Here is a 19,417-nt window from a genome sequence, read left to right as displayed (position 1 = left end):
CAAACCAGCCACCATTTCAGCCATGGCAACCTTTGCCATTTTCATTCACAGCTTCAATTTTTTCTACGTGGGACTAAGGGTTTTACAAAGAACTGCTGATATGTATCTGTGTGGAGTAGTATAACTAGTACTATGAAACTTCAACTCTTTGTGCAGCACAGAGTGCAATATCGATTTCGTTCAATCGGTTTTCGCATACCCGGCATTACTCACCGCGAGAACAACCATTATGAAAACGGGAGAGGTGTATTATTGTTGCTTTCTTATCATCAATATTAGTGGGGATCGGGCTGGTCCAATTGGAGTTGACAGGGGTGTTTTCATTAGCTAAGCCAATGATCGTCCTCTTCCTGCAAAATTTTTGCAATCTCCAGGTACTATCACTAATGCTTCAGCTACAAAAAAAGCCAGTCACTTAATCTTTTGCAGACTCCTGATGAAACAGAAAGACTTGTTTTTCCATGTCTTCACACACTAAGTGACAAGCTAATCGACATCCAATGGACACTTTATGTTTTTTTCCCTACACTCACATATATTATTCTCTGCATGCTTCTTGACCCCACTCATTCCAAATGAAACTTTAAATCCCCACCATTTCTAAACAAACATGAGCTCCTGTTGCCTTGGCCTAGAGAGAGAGAGAGAGTGAGTGATGGAGGGGGTAGAGAGAGGCGGCACCGCCACATGAGGCGGTGATACGGTCATTTTCCAGCGAACCTCGACCACTAACACTCTGTGGGTGTGTGTGTTTTCAAGTGGAGGAAGCATAGGGATCGAATACTACTCGCAAAAAAGGAAGATATCACACGAATGGTGCTTGCGGTTGGAGCATCTCTCTGTACCACCGTATCAATCAGTCACTCCCTCCTTTTGGAGGCCATAAATAGCACGATCATGGCCTTTCACTGATACACTCATCACAGGCTCTAACGAGCCACTGAGTCCTTCACATATCATCATCACCATTATCGCTATCTCAAATTTTTCGAAGTGTTGAAAGAAAACAGGATGGTGAAGTTTTCTAAGCAGTATGAAGGTCAGCTTGTGCCTGAGTGGAAAGAGGCCTTTGTTGATTACTGGCAACTCAAGAAGGACCTGAAAAGAATCCATCTCCTTATGAACACCCAGCCAACCTCATTGCCCAACAGAGAACATGAACATGAACGTCATCGTAGTACTCCTGTCACTGAGGCTCACACTTTCCTCTCATCTCTAAAGAAGCTCTGTCCTTTTGGCCGTCATCATCCTAGGACTGATGATGCCATTCACGTATTGTCCTTACTTCCTCAAGAACCCAAAAGAAAAAGAAAACCAAGAAAACTTATTTCATTTTGATGATTATTTCGGTAAAGAGAATGAAATGGCTTGTCGGTGCTTGTCTTTCTTAATTTTACACCAGGTGCACAAGAAACTTGCGTCTTCAGACAGACAGGGTGATTTGTATGAGACTCAGTTGGTGGAGCAATTCTCAGACCTTGAAGCAGCCAAGGAGTTCTTTGCATGCTTGGACCACCAGCTCAACAAAGTGAACAAGTTCTTCAGGACCAAGGAGAGAGAGTTCTTGGACCGAGGAGAGTCCCTGAAGAGGCAAATAGAGATCCTGGTCGAGCTCAAAGCATTTGTCAGTGAACAAAGTGGAAAAGATCCGTCGTCGGCCTATGATGTCGGGGAGGAGTATGCTTCCATTTCCTGTGCCATATCTTGTGGTAAATGAGGATAAAAATAGCTCTTTGCTGCATTGCCAATGCCAAATTTTCTGATCACATTATTAAGCACATAAAACTTAGAATTTTGATCAAGCTCACGTTGAATCACAATTTGCTTGTTAATATTTTCCATTCCTCGGGTGGCAGAGGAGGAGTCCATAGCAAAAGGACAAGATCAAGAACAAATGCAAGAGGAAAAAGCCTTGGAATTGGATGAACTTTGGAAAAGTGACGAGCTTCTGTTGACCGAGTCTGCAAAATGGGACGAGGCAGGGAAGTCAGGAGCAATAAAGAGAGAGTACAGTAAAAAATTGAGGTCGCTCTCAAGTCGGTCTTTCAGCTGCCAGGGGAAGAACTTGAAGGTGAACATTCCTCTGACGACGCCATCTCGGGCCTTCTCGGCGATCAGTGACCTGGTTTGGGAGGATCTGATCAGCCCGGTCTCAAAGAAGTGCAACTCTGAATGCGATAGTAAGACGCAAATTAACAGGACAAAGCTGCAGTATGCAGAGAAGATGATCAAAAAAGCTCTCATTGAACTCTACAAAGGATTGGGTTATCTTAATACTTACAGGTACATTGGCATAGGTGTTTGCTTCATTTTTTTATGGTTGAGCTTACTTATGTAAGTCTTGTGCTTAATAAAGTCGGTCTATTTTTCTTCAGGAACTTGAACATGCTTGCATTTGTTAAAATTTTGAAGAAGTTTGACAAAGTAAGTGAAATAGTTGTTCATTTCTTTCTCTTTTATCTTTGTATGCATGTGTACTATAACTATTACACATATAACAGAGAAATCGGGCATTGTAACTTCTGTTAGTGAATGTTTCAGGTTACGGGAGAGCAAGTTCTTCCGATTTATCTGAAAGTGGTAGAGAGCTCCTATTTCAATAGCTCAGACAAGGTAAAAGAACATTCCTAATTTAGTTGTCTCTGCAACAGAATGCCGTGAAATCATGTGGGCAATGAGTCTATGACCCTTTAGATGATTTGTATCCACTTGTCCGTTTGTCCTAAAATTTAGCTGACGCAACATAGCGGTCGTTATACTAAATTTCTTGTCTGCACAAAGAATGGCCCTTGAATCATATGTTCTTTCCCTGGCTCATATAAAGATGTGCATTTACAACTTTGTAAGGCAGAGGAATTTTCTTATGGGGTGTCAGAAATGACAGGTGATGCATTTGGGAGATGAAGTTGAAGAGCTATTTGTCAAGCAATTTGCTGAAGCTGACAGAAGAAAAGCCCTGAAGTACCTGAAGCCACTCCCGCGTACAGAGTCACACGGCATTTCCTTTTTAGTAGGTCAGTTTTACAGCCCAGATACAAAAACTTAAATCTTCATGATGACATCTTCAAACAGCATATCTTTCAAAATTCACCTTGTGTGCTCTTAATTTGGGACCATATCTTAGGGCAAGAGACTGAAAGAGAGAGTGGCTGGACCCATCAGGACATTAGTGATCATAAAATGACTGCTGGTGGACACTGCACTTATTGTTTTTGGTTGAACTATAGATCCTGGTCCCATGGTACAACACTTAACTATCTTCGCACTGGATATGGCCGTAGAGGATTGAAGAGTGGAAAGGCTTAACGAATCATTTTATAGACTCATAATTTAAGGTCATGACAAATTAAGCTAGTCCCGATCTAGAAAATATGTAACTTTCGTCTTAGATAACGAGTTTTAGGCCTAACTTCTGTAGCAAAGGAGTTTAAGATAAAATCTAATGAGTTAGGACAGTTTTCCAGTTATCAACTAACTGCAACTGAAGAAAAAAAGAAAGGAGTACTGAAATTAAGCAAAGTTTCCTTTACAGCTCTGCCATAAGAGTACAATGACATTGAAGAAAGTTAGCATTCCGTCTTCCGATTGAATCGAATATAGAGGAGAGAAGAGTTGCAGACTGCAAAATTATCAAATGGAAAAATTTATGGAAATATAGCATAGAGTCACTCAAAGAAATCAAGAAACAGAAACAATGGAACAGCGAAACTAAATGATTACATTATGCCTAAAATGCTTTCCCTCATTGTTGTGCATCAGGGCTGTTCACCGGTTGCTTGATTGCGCTCTTCACCGGATATGTCATCATGGCTCAAGTCACCGGCATATACAGAACACAGGGAGATAGAGTTTACATGGAAACCGTGTACCCCGTTCTTAGGCAAGTACCGTTTAGTTTTAGCATTCTTCATAATAACAGGCAAAAGGCAGCTAAAAGAAGTGATCCCTGTATGTGCAGCATGTTCAGCCTGTTCTTTCTGCACTTCTTTCTCTACGGATGCAACATTTTCGCATGGCGAAAGGCACGTATAAATTATAGCTTCATCTTTGAACTGAACCCTACCGAGGAGCTCAAGTACAGAGATGTGTTCCTAATTTGTGCCACATCGATGGCTGTTGTGGTAGGTGTCATGTTTGCCCATCTGTCTCTTCTCACAAAAGGGTCTTCATACGAACAAGCCCAGTCGATTCCCGGGCTTCTGTTACTGGTACTTTTCTTTTCTCTCTCAGTAAAATAAGCACAACAAAGTTCTCCAATATTATGGAAAAGCACACATAGGCATACACATTCTACAAGATCCTACTTATTACTGATGCATAATCTCTTATACTAATCGAGATTGTTGCTGACAAAAGTATGGTTTCTGAGCATGCAGAGTTTCGTTCTATTACTTGTATGTCCATGCAATATCTTCTACCAATCTAGTCGGTACCGTCTCCTTCGAGTGATAAGGAACATCATCCTCTCACCCCTCTATAAGGTGCAATTTCCTGTATCCCTATATGGTGACATAGTATACATACTGCAAGAAAAGTGGGTTTATAGGCTCTGACTTTGGAAGATGAACATAAATCCCAGTTTAACATGACTGCTCAGCGACGCCCAGTAATTCTGACTGAAAAAAGACTATCCACTGCATAAACAATCGGACTGACTACCTTACCAAAAAAAAAAAAAAAAAAACAATCGGACTGACTAATTCGATTCTGAATTTTCTGCAGGTGGTTATGCTGGACTTCTTCATGGCTGATCAACTCTGCAGTCAGGTAGAGCTTTGTTCAATAGAAATTTTACAGATAGATAGGCGGAGCAAGAATTCAAATCATTGACTTTACCGGTTCATGATTGATACTTTTGGCAGATTCCAATGCTCAGAAACTTAGAGTACTTAACCTGTTACTACATAACCGGAAGCTATAAGACTCAAGACTACGAATATTGCAAGCAGACAAAGCACTACCGAGACCTCGCCTATGCAGTGTCCTTTATTCCTTACTACTGGAGGGCAATGCAGGTTGATTTAAAGCCCTCCAGTTTTTCTTAGGCAATTGTTAACTGCTTTAGGAAATTGGCAGACGTATATAATAGAATAGCCTGATTGAGTATTACTCTTATCAAATATGCAGTGCGCGAGGCGATGGTTTGACGAAGGACACACAAGCCATCTTGTGAATCTAGGGAAGTACGTGTCGGCGATGTTAGCAGCCGGAGCCAAAGTAGCCTATGAGAAAGAACAGAGCTTCGGGTGGCTCTTCCTAGTTGTGTTCATCTCGAGTGGTGCCACAATTTACCAATTGTACTGGGACTTTGTAAAAGATTGGGGCTTGCTCCAGATGAACTCGAAGAACCAATGGCTGAGGAACGAATTGATGCTTCGCCGAAAGTTCATTTACTACTTGTCCATGGTATATACTATAGCCTCTCTCTTTCTCGCTTTTCGCACAAAGAAAGAAAAAGATGGGAAGAAAAATCTAATGCAGGACATTAGGACGGTATCGATTCTCAGATCAGAAGATGAATATATATTCTTCCAAAACATAATATGAAAATGGTTCCAAGGAATTAAGGATGAAAGGTGAGATAACCCAACTTGATGATAAACAGAACAAGATGCCTAATGTGCTTCGCATCGCAGGAGACAGGATAGAGAACTAGATCTCTTGTGGGAATCAAGTAGCAAATGATTCCGACTAACCGTATTTGTCCTTGCAGTTTTAAGAATTCCGAATAATCGTGCAGGGTTTGAACCTCGTTCTCAGGCTCGCTTGGTTACAAACGGTCATCCATTATAGTTTTGAAAATGTCGATTATAGAGTGACAGGGCTATTTTTAGCCGCCCTGGAAGTACTCAGAAGAGGCCTGTGGAATTTCTTCAGGTAATAAAATTTCAGTTTTTCAAGTTTTGTATGGACGATGGCCATAAGTATTATGAATTTTATGAGCTGTATCCACTATGTCAATTGATTAGGACTGCTTTTGATTGGCTCAGGTTGGAGAACGAGCATCTAAACAATGCAGGAAAATTCAGAGCAGTGAAGACAGTACCCCTTCCCTTTCATGAAGTGGATGAAGAAGGGTGATCAACCGATTGGCCTAAGTTACAACTTACAAGCAGAATACAATTCAGGATTAAAATTTACAACTTCTTTCAGGAAATGGGTATCGGGGTTTTCTCGGCTTAGCATCAGTTGATGGAACGACTCGGCCAAATCCAATTTTTGTTCGTTCAGTGTACTTTAGAAACACGCTTCAAACTTGTAACATTTTTTTTGTTCCTTTTTTCCGAGAATGAAGCGGATGAGATAGAAAAGCCGTCAATGCATTGATACCTAGTTAATGCATCCTCCTCGTCGCCTCTTTCTATCTGTTTGACACCCATGTCGGCAGCTGAAAATTGCAACATACTTTGGTCTCTCCACTTTTTTCCATTGACATTCTGATATTTCAAGTAGAAGAATCAAGGGGAAACAATTGACACAAACAGAGAGCTTATTGGAAAATGTGGTCAACTGATCAAGAGAAAAGGGAAAACTACAGAACTTATTGGCATCGATTAATCGTTCAGTGAAACCACCTGTAGCTGCGGCACCACATACGGAAAAGAAGGTATCTCAGTTCTGTGGCGAGACCACCTTTGGTCAGGATGGATCAGCCATCGCCAGGTTCAACAATACCCACGACAACCCCGAGGACGATGCACGAAATGAGCAGCAGCGCGCCTCCCAACACAACCATGTTCCCGATCACCTCGACCTGTTCGTTCTCGTCGATCTCCATCAGGAAGAGGCACGGGAAAAGAGAGCTAAAAATTGGTCGTTCCCCTTCCCCCTCACTTTCCTGTCCACCCAAACCGAGAAGAAATGAACTCTTTCCCGTTTTCTTTGGTCCATTCGGGTGATGAAGCCATTTACATGGTCCATGATCATTGAACTGCAGATCGCCCTAACAGGTCCCCGCCAGCGCACGGATTTGTTCCGCACCGAACCGAAGGGGGAATAAGTCCTAGAATGTGTTAACAAAGAGCAGTTATATGTTTCCACTTTTGATGGAGGGTCTAGCACCAGGTGACAGCAAAACCTTACGTTGGACGGCTCCGAAAGAGAAGCCCTGCCACAAGCCAAGCTATAATATATAGGCCAGCTTTGACAAGTTCATTTGTTGGAAGCTGTTCGGCTGAATCACTTTGCTCAAATGGTCCTGAGAAACGGCTGTTAGACTTTGCCTGGACACTCCTGTAACTCCATATTCTGGAGAAATGGGTGGCCAAAGATAAAAAATTGTACCTTTTAAGTGAATTTACCTGTGTAACTCGAAAAATAGCCAGGCAGTTATAACAGATGAAATCGGAAAATAGAATTTCATCAATTACTCTTGGGTAGTTCTATAGTCCTGAGAACGGGTCCCGACAACAACTTGTCATAATTCGTTATATCTTATCGGAATTCCTTGCAAAATATTGTAATACACCAAAAGTGCAAGTTTTAACGAGCGAAGTTTACTCTTTTTAAATCATGTGGTCGCGAGATCAAGGATTCATTACCCAAAAATCTTTAGAGACAACTTTAGCCGTGGGGAATGATAAGCAAGTTAAAAACCCATTCTCGGACTGCCGAAACCGATGTCCTTATTCGAGAAAATGAAGCAATCCGGATTTTGCATTTGAAATTTTTCCAATTGTTTTTTTTTTTTTTTGTCTTTTTGTGTTTTTACAAAAACAGAAAAATAAAAATTCACTGGTGAGAAAGAAGTGGACTGCGTCAGAGGAGTTGTTCCCCTACCCGCCGGCGCTGCAAAAAGCAGAAACAACAGTCCCAATTTACAAAAAAGCTCGCACAAATCCCTCCAATGGCGGCGACGATCACTACCGGTTACCCGCCGACCATTCACTCTCTCTCCTCTTCCCGAATAGGCCTTCATCGTCCCTCCTCCTTCTCCTCCTCCGCCTCATACTGTTCTCTTCGGCCTCCGGGAGACAAGCCTACCCTCGTCTCCTCCAGGTCGCCGACCATGGCTGAACCCCTCTTCAATCTCTCTCTCTCATCTTTGTTTCGCTGTTGTCCAAGCGTCCTGCTCAATTTAGTGGCCCTGAAGTTCGATTTTGCGATTGCGTCCCAGGTTGCGCGTTTTGCTCCCGAAGATTGGACCGAGAAAGCGAGGATTAGGTTCTCCTTTAGTGTTCTGCTCGTTAGAGGGTGAATCCGAGACGGACCCAGAATCGCCCCCGAGTGATTCGACCGTGGTATGTGATAATTCTGGGTTCGTGATTGCATTTTCTTTGAGTGTGCTGATGTCGATCCAATGCCTTGTCCCAAATCCCATCGGAGGAGGATATCCATGTGTTCTTTATTAATTGCTTGATTGAACTGGAACACTTGTTCGACCAAGTTGCTGGATTTGATAGGAGGGAAATGTGCTATGTCAGGTTGTCATGAAATCACAATTTTTGGTAGGTTCAGATGTGAAGTACGTCGACATGTAATTGGAGCACGATGATGCTTGTGTGGACTAGACATATAGTGGATATTGCTGATCAGTGTGTCCATGTGACGGCATTAATGTTTCGCATTTGCTTTTGAAGAAGAATGATTGATGTTTTGGCATTTGCTTTTCACGAAGAATGGATGATCCAAAACTGAAGATATGTAGTCAATCCCTAGCCTAGGACCACTTTCATATGGTACCTTTTTTATTCTTCTCTCTATTGTAGTTGAACAACTGCTTAGGTATTATGTTCTGGAAACGTAAGTTGGGGTTTATAGCTGGCAAATCACAAGATGAAGCAACAGAATGATGCTGTCAGGAGAGGGAGGAAGTCTACATCATATTTCATGTTGTTATCTAACATGCTTGTGAAAGCAGTAACCTCGCTATGTTGTCACTTCCCCACAGAATGCGGATGCTTTGAGCTTCTGTTTCAACTTGTGTCATCTACCTTTGCCACATCACGACCTTGTACTAGGCTGTGCAGCCTTTACCTTGACCCCTTGAATTTGACATGAGTGAAAGTATACCCATGAGATTCATATATAAATATGAATTTCTTGCAAGATTAGATTGTAAGATCTCCCTTAGGTATCTGTGTGAAAGAGGGGGTGAAGTATGATTGTATCTCCGCCAAAAGTTCTTTTTGAAGAAAAAGTCAGATTTGCCAACCACTTATTGTCCTCATATTCAATGAGTTCCAAATTTTGTAACTCTTTGTGTATAGAATTGCTATTTTTCTTTGGATGTAAATTGTTCTTTTGCTTTTTGTCCTTTTTTCATTAATAATTGAAAATATACAGTACACTCGAGCATTTGTGCTATGAATAAAGGGCTTATGCCCTTTGCATGCTTAGTCTTAGATGGAGAGCAATTGATGCATGCTTCTTTGCTTTTTCATGCCTCAAGCATTTCTCGCTATTGGCCTCTTTTAATTAATTAATGCCCTCTTGACAGCATCTACATCTTAATTTGGAACACCCAAGGAGAAGATTGCTTGTACAATTCACTTGTAATGAATGCGGTGAAAGAACACAAAGGCTCGTGAATAAGTTAGCCTATGAACGAGGTCTTATATTTGTACAGGTAACTCGTATGTACAACATTACATTGTATCTGTGATCCATCTTGTTGTTCTGTGATGATTAGAGGAAAAGTTGTCACATTTCACAAGGAATTGAATGCTCTGAGGGTAAGCTATCACACTAGGAAGATTTCTTTGAGCAACCTATTCGATAGTTTTCTCTTGGCATTGGCAAAATCTATCTTATAAGTTGTGATCTAAAAAGATTTCTTGGGTGCTGAAAAGAACATATGCAATTTTTGGGGGACTTACTACTTTGGTTCAAATAACCTAGTTTTGCTCGTTGTTTTTCCCTTTTTTGCCAAAATAAATATTACCAGAGAGAAGTACTGGTTGCGTGACCCACATATGCAGAATAGATAATGTAAAATGGATTGATTTTCCAGAAAGAAATAATAAATAAATAGTCTATTGATTGTTGGATTGTGCTTTAAGGCACACTTGTCAGGATGCTTTAAACTCAAGTGAGTGACATTTGGTCGTTGGTCAACTTTTGGCATTCCATTACAGCTTTGCTTCTCTTTTTCAATCATGAAGTGTCCTCAGGCGCTTGAGTAGAAATAAGAGAACTAGAAAGGGAATTTTGTTCATCCATCTAATTTTGCTTTGCAGAATATGAGGTGAGTTGTGAAATTTGATGTTGTGGCTGTCCTTTTTATTGCAGTCTTCCTGTTTCTTTCATTTGTAAGTTATGATGGTACTGTTAAGAGGCCACAGCAGCAACTCATGCTTTTACTTCTTACTGCTGTTTCTTTGGCTTGTCTTTGCATCTTTTTAAAATTTGTCTTTTCTAGTTTGTTGATGTTTGGCTTATGCTTCTCATCAGTGTGCTGGTTGTCTTCGGCATCACAAGTTAGTTGACAATCTTGGCCTTGTGGTGGACTATGACTTAAGAGAAGATATTGAGATGGAGCAATAAAAATCAAGCCTATTAAAGTTCAAAATGGCGAGGACCTCTCCATGCTGTACTTACTTTTGTTGTATTGACCGATTTTGTGAAGGTTTTGTTTTGAACGAAAAAAGAATAAAGAATTCTCCAATAGTATCTCATTGTGTAGAAAGAATACAAAAATGCCTTACAATTCTCGATCATATTTTCTTTTATTTGTTCTATTGGCTCCATTTTTTTTCTTATAATGCCAGCTTTGTAAGGTTTGTAAGGTGTAAATATGACCTGTGGCAGCAAATTGCTCTAGAAGCCACAACCTCTGAGTGCCAGCAGAATGGCCAGGGAAAATCCAATCCTCACCCACATCCCCAGCTTTCCTTGTTGATGGAAGGCAAATCCTCCATTCTATAAGGAAGCAAGAAATAATATGTTATAATATGCTGTTGATGAATATCATGATTGGAACTTGAACATGCATCAATAGTTTGCTACATTACCAGATCTAAGTTTGGTGAAGGTGCTGGGGATGTATCCTCTGTGTCTGAAACCGTAGGTGGAGATGGAGGGCTTGGCACAGTATGTGCTGGGGCTGGGGCATGGGCATGATGCCTTCTGTGCCTGTGCTTGTGCCTCCTCTTGTGTTTGGTGGGTGCTGGTGCGGGAGATGACACCAAAACTGGTGCAGGTGCCGGTGCCTTGTTAACAGGTGCAGGGGCAGGGGCTGGCGGCGGCGTTGATGGGGATGGTACAGGGGCTTCCTTTATTGGTGCTGGTGCTGGTGCTGGTGGTGCTTTTACAGGAGCTAGAGCAGGTGGTGCTTGGGCTGGTGACGGGGACACTTGTGGTGGTGAGACAGGCGGTGGCAGCGGGGGTGGTGAAGCAACAGGCGGTGGAGGCAATGCTGGTGGCTGTGCAGGAGTAGAGGTGGGAGGGCTCTGTGGCGGTTGAGGTGGCGGAACCTGAGGGGCTGAAACTGGTGGGCTGGATGCTGGTGCGACTTTCGGGGTTGGGGATGCCGTCGGAGTGGAAGTCGGGGGAGTCGTCGTCACAGGGGTAGACGGTGCTGAACTTGCTGGTGGCAGTGTCGTGGAAGCCGGTGGTGTTAGTGGAAGATTAGAAGGTGAGGCAGCTGGTGCTTGCGCGTATGTGATTACCAGTTGACAAGCGAGGATAGCTGAAATATGATACCAATATGTGAAGGCCATTTTATGAAGGTGGGAGGTCTAAGGAAGGACTTGGTGGTTCTTTATATGCAAATCCCGAAAGAGGGGGACCTAAGAACATCAAAGGTGTTCGGTGGAGGGAGAGATGTTGCCCTCGTGTGATAGGCACATCGTTTCTAAACGTTCTGGCGGTGTGATGAAGGGAAATTTAAAATAAGGTTGTTTGGGACTACGGTTGCGCCATCTTGTCAGCCAACCTATTCGGCTGGATCTTGGAGCAGGGGCCTCCTATGAACTCCCCTCCTGCCTTTAAGATAGGAGAAATAGACCTAGTTCTTACGGGAGAAGGTGGCTTTAATTATGTGTCTCTTTTATTTTTCTTGTCACGGCGAGAATAGGACTTTTACGTGCGTTCACCAAATAATTACAAAATCGCGAGAGCCTTATGGAAGACTACAAGTGGGGAAAATTGCCAAATCAATCATAAATCTTTATTGTACGAATGTCAATTCAATCTTAATTTTTTGAATTTTTCAAGTGTGGTCCTAAACTTGTTACGTGAAATTTCAATTTTATACTTCATGTTAATTGCTGCCGAAAATTGCTGATATGGCCTATGTGGCAAGCAAACATGGACAACTTTATTCGAAACATCACATCGGCAATTTTCGATAATAATTGATGAGAATGACTGCATTTGAATATTGCGCAAAGATTTTAATACTATATTGGCAAACATTAAAAAGTTTAAAATAGAATTGATATACATAGACTGAATTGGTAATTTTTCATCTATGGTTGGGATAATGTCGAATCTTTCCGGATTTTCTGCTTCACAATTTGTTAGTTCTTGGGGCTTGGTTGGTACTAGTAGTCTTAAAACCTCCTTCATAACAAAGGCATCATATTCAAATTCAGATCCAACTTAATAAAGTATCGTTCTCCTAATTGTGTCTATTGGGGCGTTGAGATCGATCTCTCTCCGTGTGACGCCAAGGATGTTGGGGTCAGTTCGCGAATTTCTAGGTTGGGAGTTTACAGAGCACAGCAATGTCCTCCTACAAGTTCAATATCTCCTGAATTGAAATACGGTAACAAAACCTTTTGCCCCCTCAAAAATTCGATTTCCCATGAAGTGTTTTGAGCTTTCTGAAGGCTGCCAAGCAAGAGAATCGCCAACTTCTCTTCTTCTACTTTCAATTTGAAAGTGAGAAATCCCAAATTAGAAAGGCTGAATTACCTCCTTACCAAACAGACAATTCCCTCTTTTTCTCTTTCTGGTTCTCATAACTTTACTCAAGTAATCTTCTTGAATCTGCCATTGTGTGGCAAAACAAAATCAGCAACATTAAAGAGCAATTGAAGTAAATAAGCTTCTTGAATCTGCCCTTGTGTGGCAAAACAAAATCAGCAACATTAAAGAGCAATTGAAGTAAATAAGCGATGGGGCTGAAGACTCTGAATGGATTGGTAAAAATTACCTTTTCTAACCGCAAATTGGATCCATCCTCGAATCTAATGGTTGGTAAGCAGTCTGCATCATGTTCAGCGAGAAAATGAGATACCATTTACCTTCTCGGCGTTTACGGACTTCTCTTTGTGATTTCCATGCCTTTTCTATTGACATACTCAACACAAAGCGTAAAATCTCATTCCCGTCCTAAATGCTCGGCCAGTCAGACTGTTGGTTGTCGCTTGTGAGCAACTAATAAGACGGCTTTAAAAGAGCCGACAATCAAGGTGAACGACGCATCATCTTGCGTGATAGCTACACATACATTTGTACAAGAACAGAAAAAGAATTCCTCGCAATTTATCCCTCTTGGTTACAAGAACCTCCGCCGAATTGGATCATGCAAAAATCTCAAAACTTACATATGCGAGAGACAATTTCACAAGGACAATGACGGGTTTTTACCATGGTTTATGCGCTCATCTCCCCCACAATGTGATCCAGGGTTTCTCACGGGCTTTCCTGTGTTGTTGACTAACTCTGCAATCAACATTGTTTTCACAAACAAAACATAAAGTGGAACATGTTGTGCATCTTGTCGAGCAGCTTAGATGGGTGGGGCGAGATGGGAAGACATGAAGGCGGGGTTGATGGCTCTGATTTCTTCTCTTTCTTCTTCCTTCTCAGTTGGAAGAACTGCTGCATGGCATCTGCGCACTCTGATTCTAACACCCCTCGCCTGATGGTCATATTTGGGTGAAACGGGTGTACAGGAGGAGCTGGCTTGTCCGTGCCTTCAGAAGCAGTCGCTCCTTCACCAATTGGGAAAAGCCTGCAATAAAAGCAAAGGGAGATGAATTCTTTGTACTCAGTTCTATATAGAGGTCAAGTAACAATGCCCACATGCGACTCATAATACATTGTTTGAGAATTTATTGATTCGGGGAGGAAACTTTCAAATTTTCCCCCCTCTATCTTGCAAAAATTTCAAACTTTTTCCTATTTCCGACCCTAATTTAAGTCACCTTCCCTTTCTCTCCTTTCCAACATGGGGCATAATTGACCAAGAAAACCTTAGTACAAAGTTGCTGCCTTAAGATGGGTCTTTAGGATATTCCAGGATTAACTGCCCCAGCGAACTTTTCGCCAGATATATATTCTCAGGAAAGTAGTAGATAAAGCATCATGTGTTTGTGATGCTCATACTAGCCAATAAGATTCTTTAAAGTATGGATGCTAGACGGCTACTACCTAACAATTCTTGCAATAACCACTATAGCAACAGAAGCCAAATTGTTATCTGCCTTTATCGAGCCAATATAGCAATCTAAGTGGAACCATGAAAAGTATCTTGCAACCATCATTCAAGCCACAAAAAACCAATTGGGAACCAGAAAATATTACTGAAACAAAGATAGAACGATAATCCCTGTTGGGGTGTGGAAAACATCAAAAAGTAGCACAATGAATTTAACATACCTAACCCAGCTGCCATCGGCTCCAAGAAGCTTGTTGGGAGCTCCCCATACAAGAGTGTTGACTCGAGCTTGGAGCATTGCTCCAGCACACATGGGACAAGGTTCCAATGTCACATATAATGTTGTCTCCTGGGGAAATAATAGATATTAAGTTCACTAGAACATAGTTCTGCCATCACAGCAAAAACTTAGTTTGATGTGGTCTCGCCTGAACTCAGTTATTTGACAACAAAAGAGGCTCAAAATGTGCATATTCGAGACGAATATCAGATTTTTTATGCTTAGGTTTCATTTTCCCTGCCCTTTTTCATGCTATCAACAGAAATTGTACCAGAAAATTCCAGGTTTTGGCATCTAAAACTTATTATGAAAAGTGCTATCCTGACGTTCAAATCGGGTATGTTTTATGCTAGAAACAGCTAGTGAGTACATCTAAAACTTTGATACCAATTACTAATGAGCTTTGGAGCAGAGAGTTCTACCGGAAGTCTCCAGGACCGAAGAACATTGGATGCCTCCTTTATACATATCATTTCAGCATGAGCCGTAGAGTCCCTCAACTCTTCCACCCTACAAGTTATATTACCTTGTCAAGTGATTCTGAAGTAACATCAATTGATAACACATAGCATAAGCCATTAAAGTTCTAAGACTCACAGGTTGAATCCACGAGCAATAATCTTCCCATGTTGCACCAGCACTGCTCCAACGGGCACTTCCCACTTTTCAGCAGCTTTCTTTGCTTCCACAAGTGCTTCCCTCATGAACATTTCATCAATCTTCCGCTGATCGCTTTCAAGTCTGTATGCCTCTTCCCAGTCATCAAATCTATCTCTTGTTACTTGCTTGACCCGTTGGAACTTCCTCTGTTTCAGCGGTGAACTCGTAACCTCCACTCCTCCAACTTCAATTAACTTTTCTGCATTTTGGTCCAACCCTTCACGTAGGCCACCACCAGCTAAAATGGTCTTACCAGTATCTGGAGATGCTTCTCCTCTTGGAGGAGATGCTACTTTTGGAGGCTGAGGTAATGTGGATTCCACCAATTCCAAAGCAAGAGGAGGGCTATTGGTGCCCTGTACTTCTTCATGCCAACCAAAGTCTTCTTCCTGTTGTGCTGAACCTGAGCAGACCGTCTTTGCTGTACTGCTTCCTGATTTAACAGGAGATACAACCTCAGCTTCAGATGGTGTTCCTTTTTCACCTCTTGGTGAATGCGTACGGTTTCTAGTTAGAGAATGCAATATCTGCAGCTGGTCAGAAGAGGTTACTTTCTGTGGCGTGCTTCTTTCCTGCCTGACATTCTCACCAGTGTTTTCGTCATGCTCATGTCCAGAAAACCATGTGTCACTGCTAACAGACTCATTCATTGTACTCTTTCCACCTGAACGTGCAGCTGAAGTGGATGATTCAGCTCGTGAACGCCAATGCAGGCGAACAATATCCGCCATGATATTCCACAAGGACCTGCCAGATCTCCTGACAGCAGCAGGACCACTTGTTGTACTGCTGTCAGGTTCTTCTAACTTCAAAACTTCATGAAGAGATGGATCAATTTCATGCCATATTTCATCAGAAAGGCCTTTTGATCCAGAACTCCCAGAAGGATCCCTTGAGTCATGATTCTTTGGCTTAACATCTTGTGAACCATATTGAGTGGAGCTAGATTGGATGTTATCTTTACTACTGTATCCTAACTTGGCATCAGATGTATCTACTTCGGCCTCACTACTTATTTCGTGCCTAGCCTTCTCAATATACTCCCCAACAAACTTTCCAGATGATTCCTCCATACGAAGAGCGGATCCAAGAGCATCTTCATGAGTTCTAACATACAAAAGCTCCCCATGGTTCCCATCTCCTCTGCCTCCACTATCAAGTTGTGCATGCAAAGCAGAAGTTTGTGTTTCTCTGTGTGCGCTTACAGTATTAGAACCACTTTCCAAGAAATTCTCTTTAGTTGGCATCCCACTTGTCCTATCAGCATAAGAAGAGCCCCTGGCTACCAACTGAGAAGGCGGAGGTATCAATAAAGACTGTGAATTTACTGTGTTGACCTCCTGGTGTATCACTTGCATATTCTGTTGGTAAACCAAATTAATATTCTGGTTACTAGACAGTTGTTCTACAACTTTTTGATGAGAAGTAGATTGTTTAGTAAGTCCTGAAGGCGTACTGCCCGAATCTGACTCGGACTGCATGACTTTTCCTCTGCTTTCCTTGTGTCTGTCTTGGGCTTCCCCAGACAGGGTCACAACTGATGTTAAATTCATATCTTGACTAGCCATTCTTTTTTCAGAAGTTCGCTGGGAGCTACGAGCTGTTTCCATATCATTAACGCGAAACTTTGACTTATTCACATCATCTTGGGATTTACCACTTGAGTGTGCCAGTTGGAGGGCCTGTGAATCTGTATGGTGATATTGTTCCCTTTCACTTGGATATGAGTATGAAACTGCATTTGTTTTCTGTTGCAGATTTATCCTATTAGACTGTATACTGGACATCCTCTCAGCTGTCTGGTTGCTTTCTGATGGCTCAGTAAACTGTTGGGATTTTCCAAATCTACCTTCTATGGTGATCCGATCATCTCGGTGGCTTTGTTCTTCTCTCCTCTGAGCCGAGCTTGAGCCCAAATTCACATTTACCTCCCAATCATTCCTCCTAGACTTTCCATGCAAGCTGGAAGTCTCCTCAGTGTCTATCTCTTGGATTTCCAGCTTTCGAGAAAATTCCTGGGCATTTCCAGCAAATTCATCTCTTTCAGCAACATGGCCAGCTGTTTTCCTGCTTTCATTTCTGTTCTTCAAGATAGAACCAGAAGAAGCCATTAGTTTCTCCTCCCTGCTACTGAGCTGCTTTTCAGATTGGGGTGACACTTTAACCTCACTGCCACAGGCTCTACAAACTTCTTGATTCCTTTTGCTTTGCCTTTCCAATTGAAAGATGTTAACATCTTCATTTTCGTTTTGTCCATGACTAATAGATGCTCTAGAATCCAAGTTCACAGAAAAAGTCGATTTCTTTTTCGCACCAGAGGTGCGGGAAATGGAAGATTTTCTATCATCATTATAATGGGTTCTCGACGTTTTACTGCATCCTTCCAAGGATTCCTTCTGATATTGTGCTCCTTCAACCGACAGTTCATTGAGTTTCTTTTCTGACTTCTTTCTCCAATCCCACTCTACATTACTCCTTGCCATGGCTTGTTTCTTCTCCAAAGTCTCATTTTCCTCCCTTTCTTCTCCATATATTCTGTCTTCTTCTAACATCTCATTGTCAGTTTTACTCTCGTCTCTCCTTCTTGATTCTTTACAGTGGCCACTCGATGTTTCTCCCACAAATCCATCGTCTTTAATCTCTTCTACATCACTCTCAAAACCACCAGAGGATGAAAATGAATGATAAGATGAACAACTAGAGACCTCTTTCCTTGCCCTGCGATTCTCCTCTCCCCTAAAATCTCCTCGTCCTTTGTCCAGTGAGCAAACATCATCCCTCGACTCAATCTCGTTACTCTCAAGTTTGCATTTTGAATTACTATCCTTAGACACTGACCCCTTTTTTTTTCTACCCCTGGTATGTTCACTGCCGTGAATCTTTTTCCTCTCCACTTCATATCTCTTGAACGAACTGCTCCCCTGTTTACCTCTCGAATCAAAACACTCCTCATCCACTTCTTCACTCAACAGACTAAGCACGGCATCCGCATCCTCAAAACAGCTCAACCGGCGAATTTGATTATTTTCCTCCGAAACCATACACTTGATTCTCCTTCTTCTCCCCCCATTTCTTCTCTCGCCACTTCTTTCCCTAAAAGCACAAGAACCTTCCTCATACAAATCCGAGACCTCCCGGTCAATGCTGTGAACCGGAAGCCGACAATTGTACCGTTCACCCCCGCCAAAGTACAGCCTCCTAGAAGCTGACCACTGAAGCAAAGAAGGTTGCCTCAACCCATACAACAACGAAGGGCTTATACACACCCTATAATTACTATGTCCACAGCAAGCAGGACGCGCACAGCAACAAGAACAACCACAACAACACAACGATGACGACGAATGGGCTAATGGGTACTTGTCAAATCGATCAGTCGACAAGTAGGAATTGTCATTGAAGGAGAAAGAAATAGGCCCTTTGCCCCTATAACACAGAAGGTTCGAGCTATACATGAATTTGCGCGGCGTGCGGTGAAAAAGGAAGAGAAAGGGCTCACCTTGATAGGCAAATTCTGGAGCTTAGCTTCACTACTTTGAAGCTGAAAACACCATGAGCGTGTGATCTGCGGGTCTGTGTTGTAGATCGAATTGTATACAGATTCTGTTGAAAAAGACAGGACCAGCTGGAGAAAGAATGGTCACGTCTGGCTGAGTGGGAGTCGCCGAGTTGGATGAACTCGGTTGAGTTTATATAGGCTTGGACTCCCCCAGTATTGGGCCATCTCCATTCTATGGAGATGGTGACTCATATTGGGCTCCATGACAATGAAATGGACAAAAAAAAATCGGACATGATTCGGATCGATCTTTGGTTTCCCGAGATAAAATCGGATGATCAACTTTCGACTCCATAAATCCGCACCGATGCATATAACCTATGCCCGAAGTCTATTTCGTGTTTATGATGTTATCAACCGTAATCCTTGCATTGAATTTTGGTCGCGATGATTTAGCACCAGTCAAAGGACGTCTACATATCATGGTGAAAGGTTTCCAACTTAGATCTGATGTCGATGACTAAAATCACGCTAAAAATAAGAAGTTCGAGGGACTAAAAGTAGCAATTTTGCCAAGAATGTATGCTAGGTTAGCGAACTTACTCAGATTTTATTTTGCTGAGGCAACCTAAACCATCTCGATGACCGG

At 42.1% G+C, this 19,417-nt stretch overlaps 4 protein-coding genes across 5 annotated transcripts; 2 read left to right on the top strand and 2 right to left on the bottom strand.

Annotated features, from left to right (window-relative positions):
* Positions 1-651: 651 nt before the first annotated feature.
* LOC115753690 (phosphate transporter PHO1 homolog 1-like) lies at positions 652-6,647 on the top strand. Its single transcript, XM_030692414.2, has 14 exons — positions 652-1,272; positions 1,403-1,709; positions 1,857-2,283; positions 2,376-2,424; positions 2,542-2,613; positions 2,885-3,014; positions 3,760-3,880; positions 3,959-4,208; positions 4,377-4,481; positions 4,723-4,767; positions 4,863-5,015; positions 5,128-5,406; positions 5,741-5,877; positions 5,991-6,647. Exons 1-14 carry the CDS (start codon positions 1,012-1,014, stop codon positions 6,079-6,081), a joined length of 2,427 nt encoding a protein of 808 aa, XP_030548274.1. The 5' UTR covers positions 652-1,011; the 3' UTR covers positions 6,082-6,647.
* Positions 6,648-7,787: 1,140 nt separating this feature from the next.
* Positions 7,788-10,688, top strand: LOC115752455. The gene is made up of 4 exons (XM_030690656.2): positions 7,788-7,998; positions 8,117-8,240; positions 9,440-9,568; positions 10,393-10,688. The coding sequence occupies exons 1-4, from the start codon at positions 7,847-7,849 to the stop codon at positions 10,483-10,485; spliced, it is 498 nt and encodes a 165-aa protein (XP_030546516.1). The 5' UTR covers positions 7,788-7,846; the 3' UTR covers positions 10,486-10,688.
* Positions 10,586-11,712, bottom strand: LOC115752450 (lysine-rich arabinogalactan protein 19). The gene is made up of 2 exons (XM_030690646.2): positions 10,953-11,712; positions 10,586-10,860 (listed from the first exon to the last, which is right to left on the bottom strand). The coding sequence occupies exons 1-2, from the start codon at positions 11,658-11,660 to the stop codon at positions 10,759-10,761; spliced, it is 810 nt and encodes a 269-aa protein (XP_030546506.1). The 5' UTR covers positions 11,661-11,712; the 3' UTR covers positions 10,586-10,758.
* A 1,643-nt stretch (positions 11,713-13,355) lies between these two features.
* Positions 13,356-18,928, bottom strand: LOC115749873 (tRNA(adenine(34)) deaminase, chloroplastic). Of its 2 annotated transcripts, none has more exons than XM_030686884.2 (4): positions 15,207-18,926; positions 15,032-15,119; positions 14,551-14,678; positions 13,356-13,903 (listed from the first exon to the last, which is right to left on the bottom strand). In XM_030686884.2, exons 1-4 carry the CDS (start codon positions 18,722-18,724, stop codon positions 13,630-13,632), a joined length of 4,008 nt encoding a protein of 1,335 aa, XP_030542744.1. In that variant the 5' UTR covers positions 18,725-18,926; the 3' UTR covers positions 13,356-13,629. The 2 variants fall into 2 exon arrangements, with proteins under 2 accessions (XP_030542744.1, XP_030542751.1); XM_030686891.2 differs by having other exon boundaries at positions 13,767-13,903; positions 14,551-14,718; positions 15,207-18,928.
* Between the last annotated feature and the right edge of the window lie 489 nt (positions 18,929-19,417).

The sequence above is a fragment of the Rhodamnia argentea genome, chromosome 5 (genome assembly GCF_020921035.1).
Source record: "Rhodamnia argentea isolate NSW1041297 chromosome 5, ASM2092103v1, whole genome shotgun sequence".
Taxonomy (NCBI): domain Eukaryota; kingdom Viridiplantae; phylum Streptophyta; class Magnoliopsida; order Myrtales; family Myrtaceae; genus Rhodamnia; species Rhodamnia argentea.
Note: the sequence above shows the minus strand (reverse complement) of the source record. Positions and strands in the feature narration are given on the sequence as shown.

Coding starts and splice junctions, on each gene's coding strand:
- LOC115753690 (XM_030692414.2), top strand. CDS start 1,012: ATGGTGAAGTTTTCTAAGCAGTATGAAGGTCAGCTTGTGCCTGAGTGG. Junction 1,710..1,856: donor TTCCTGTGCCATATCTTGTG/GTAAATGAGGAT, acceptor CTCGGGTGGCAG/AGGAGGAGTCCATAGCAAAA. Junction 5,878..5,990: donor GGCCTGTGGAATTTCTTCAG/GTAATAAAATTT, acceptor TGATTGGCTCAG/GTTGGAGAACGAGCATCTAA.
- LOC115752455 (XM_030690656.2), top strand. CDS start 7,847: ATGGCGGCGACGATCACTACCGGTTACCCGCCGACCATTCACTCTCTC. Junction 8,241..9,439: donor CCCCGAGTGATTCGACCGTG/GTATGTGATAAT, acceptor CCCTCTTGACAG/CATCTACATCTTAATTTGGA. Junction 9,569..10,392: donor GAGGTCTTATATTTGTACAG/GTAACTCGTATG, acceptor GCTTCTCATCAG/TGTGCTGGTTGTCTTCGGCA.
- LOC115752450 (XM_030690646.2), bottom strand. CDS start 11,660: ATGGCCTTCACATATTGGTATCATATTTCAGCTATCCTCGCTTGTCAA. Junction 10,861..10,952: donor CTTCACCAAACTTAGATCTG/GTAATGTAGCAA, acceptor GCTTCCTTATAG/AATGGAGGATTTGCCTTCCA.
- LOC115749873 (XM_030686884.2), bottom strand. CDS start 18,724: ATGTATAGCTCGAACCTTCTGTGTTATAGGGGCAAAGGGCCTATTTCT. Junction 14,679..15,031: donor TTCGGTCCTGGAGACTTCCG/GTAGAACTCTCT, acceptor TTATTTCCCCAG/GAGACAACATTATATGTGAC. Junction 13,904..14,550: donor GCCGATGGCAGCTGGGTTAG/GTATGTTAAATT, acceptor CTTTTATTGCAG/GCTTTTCCCAATTGGTGAAG.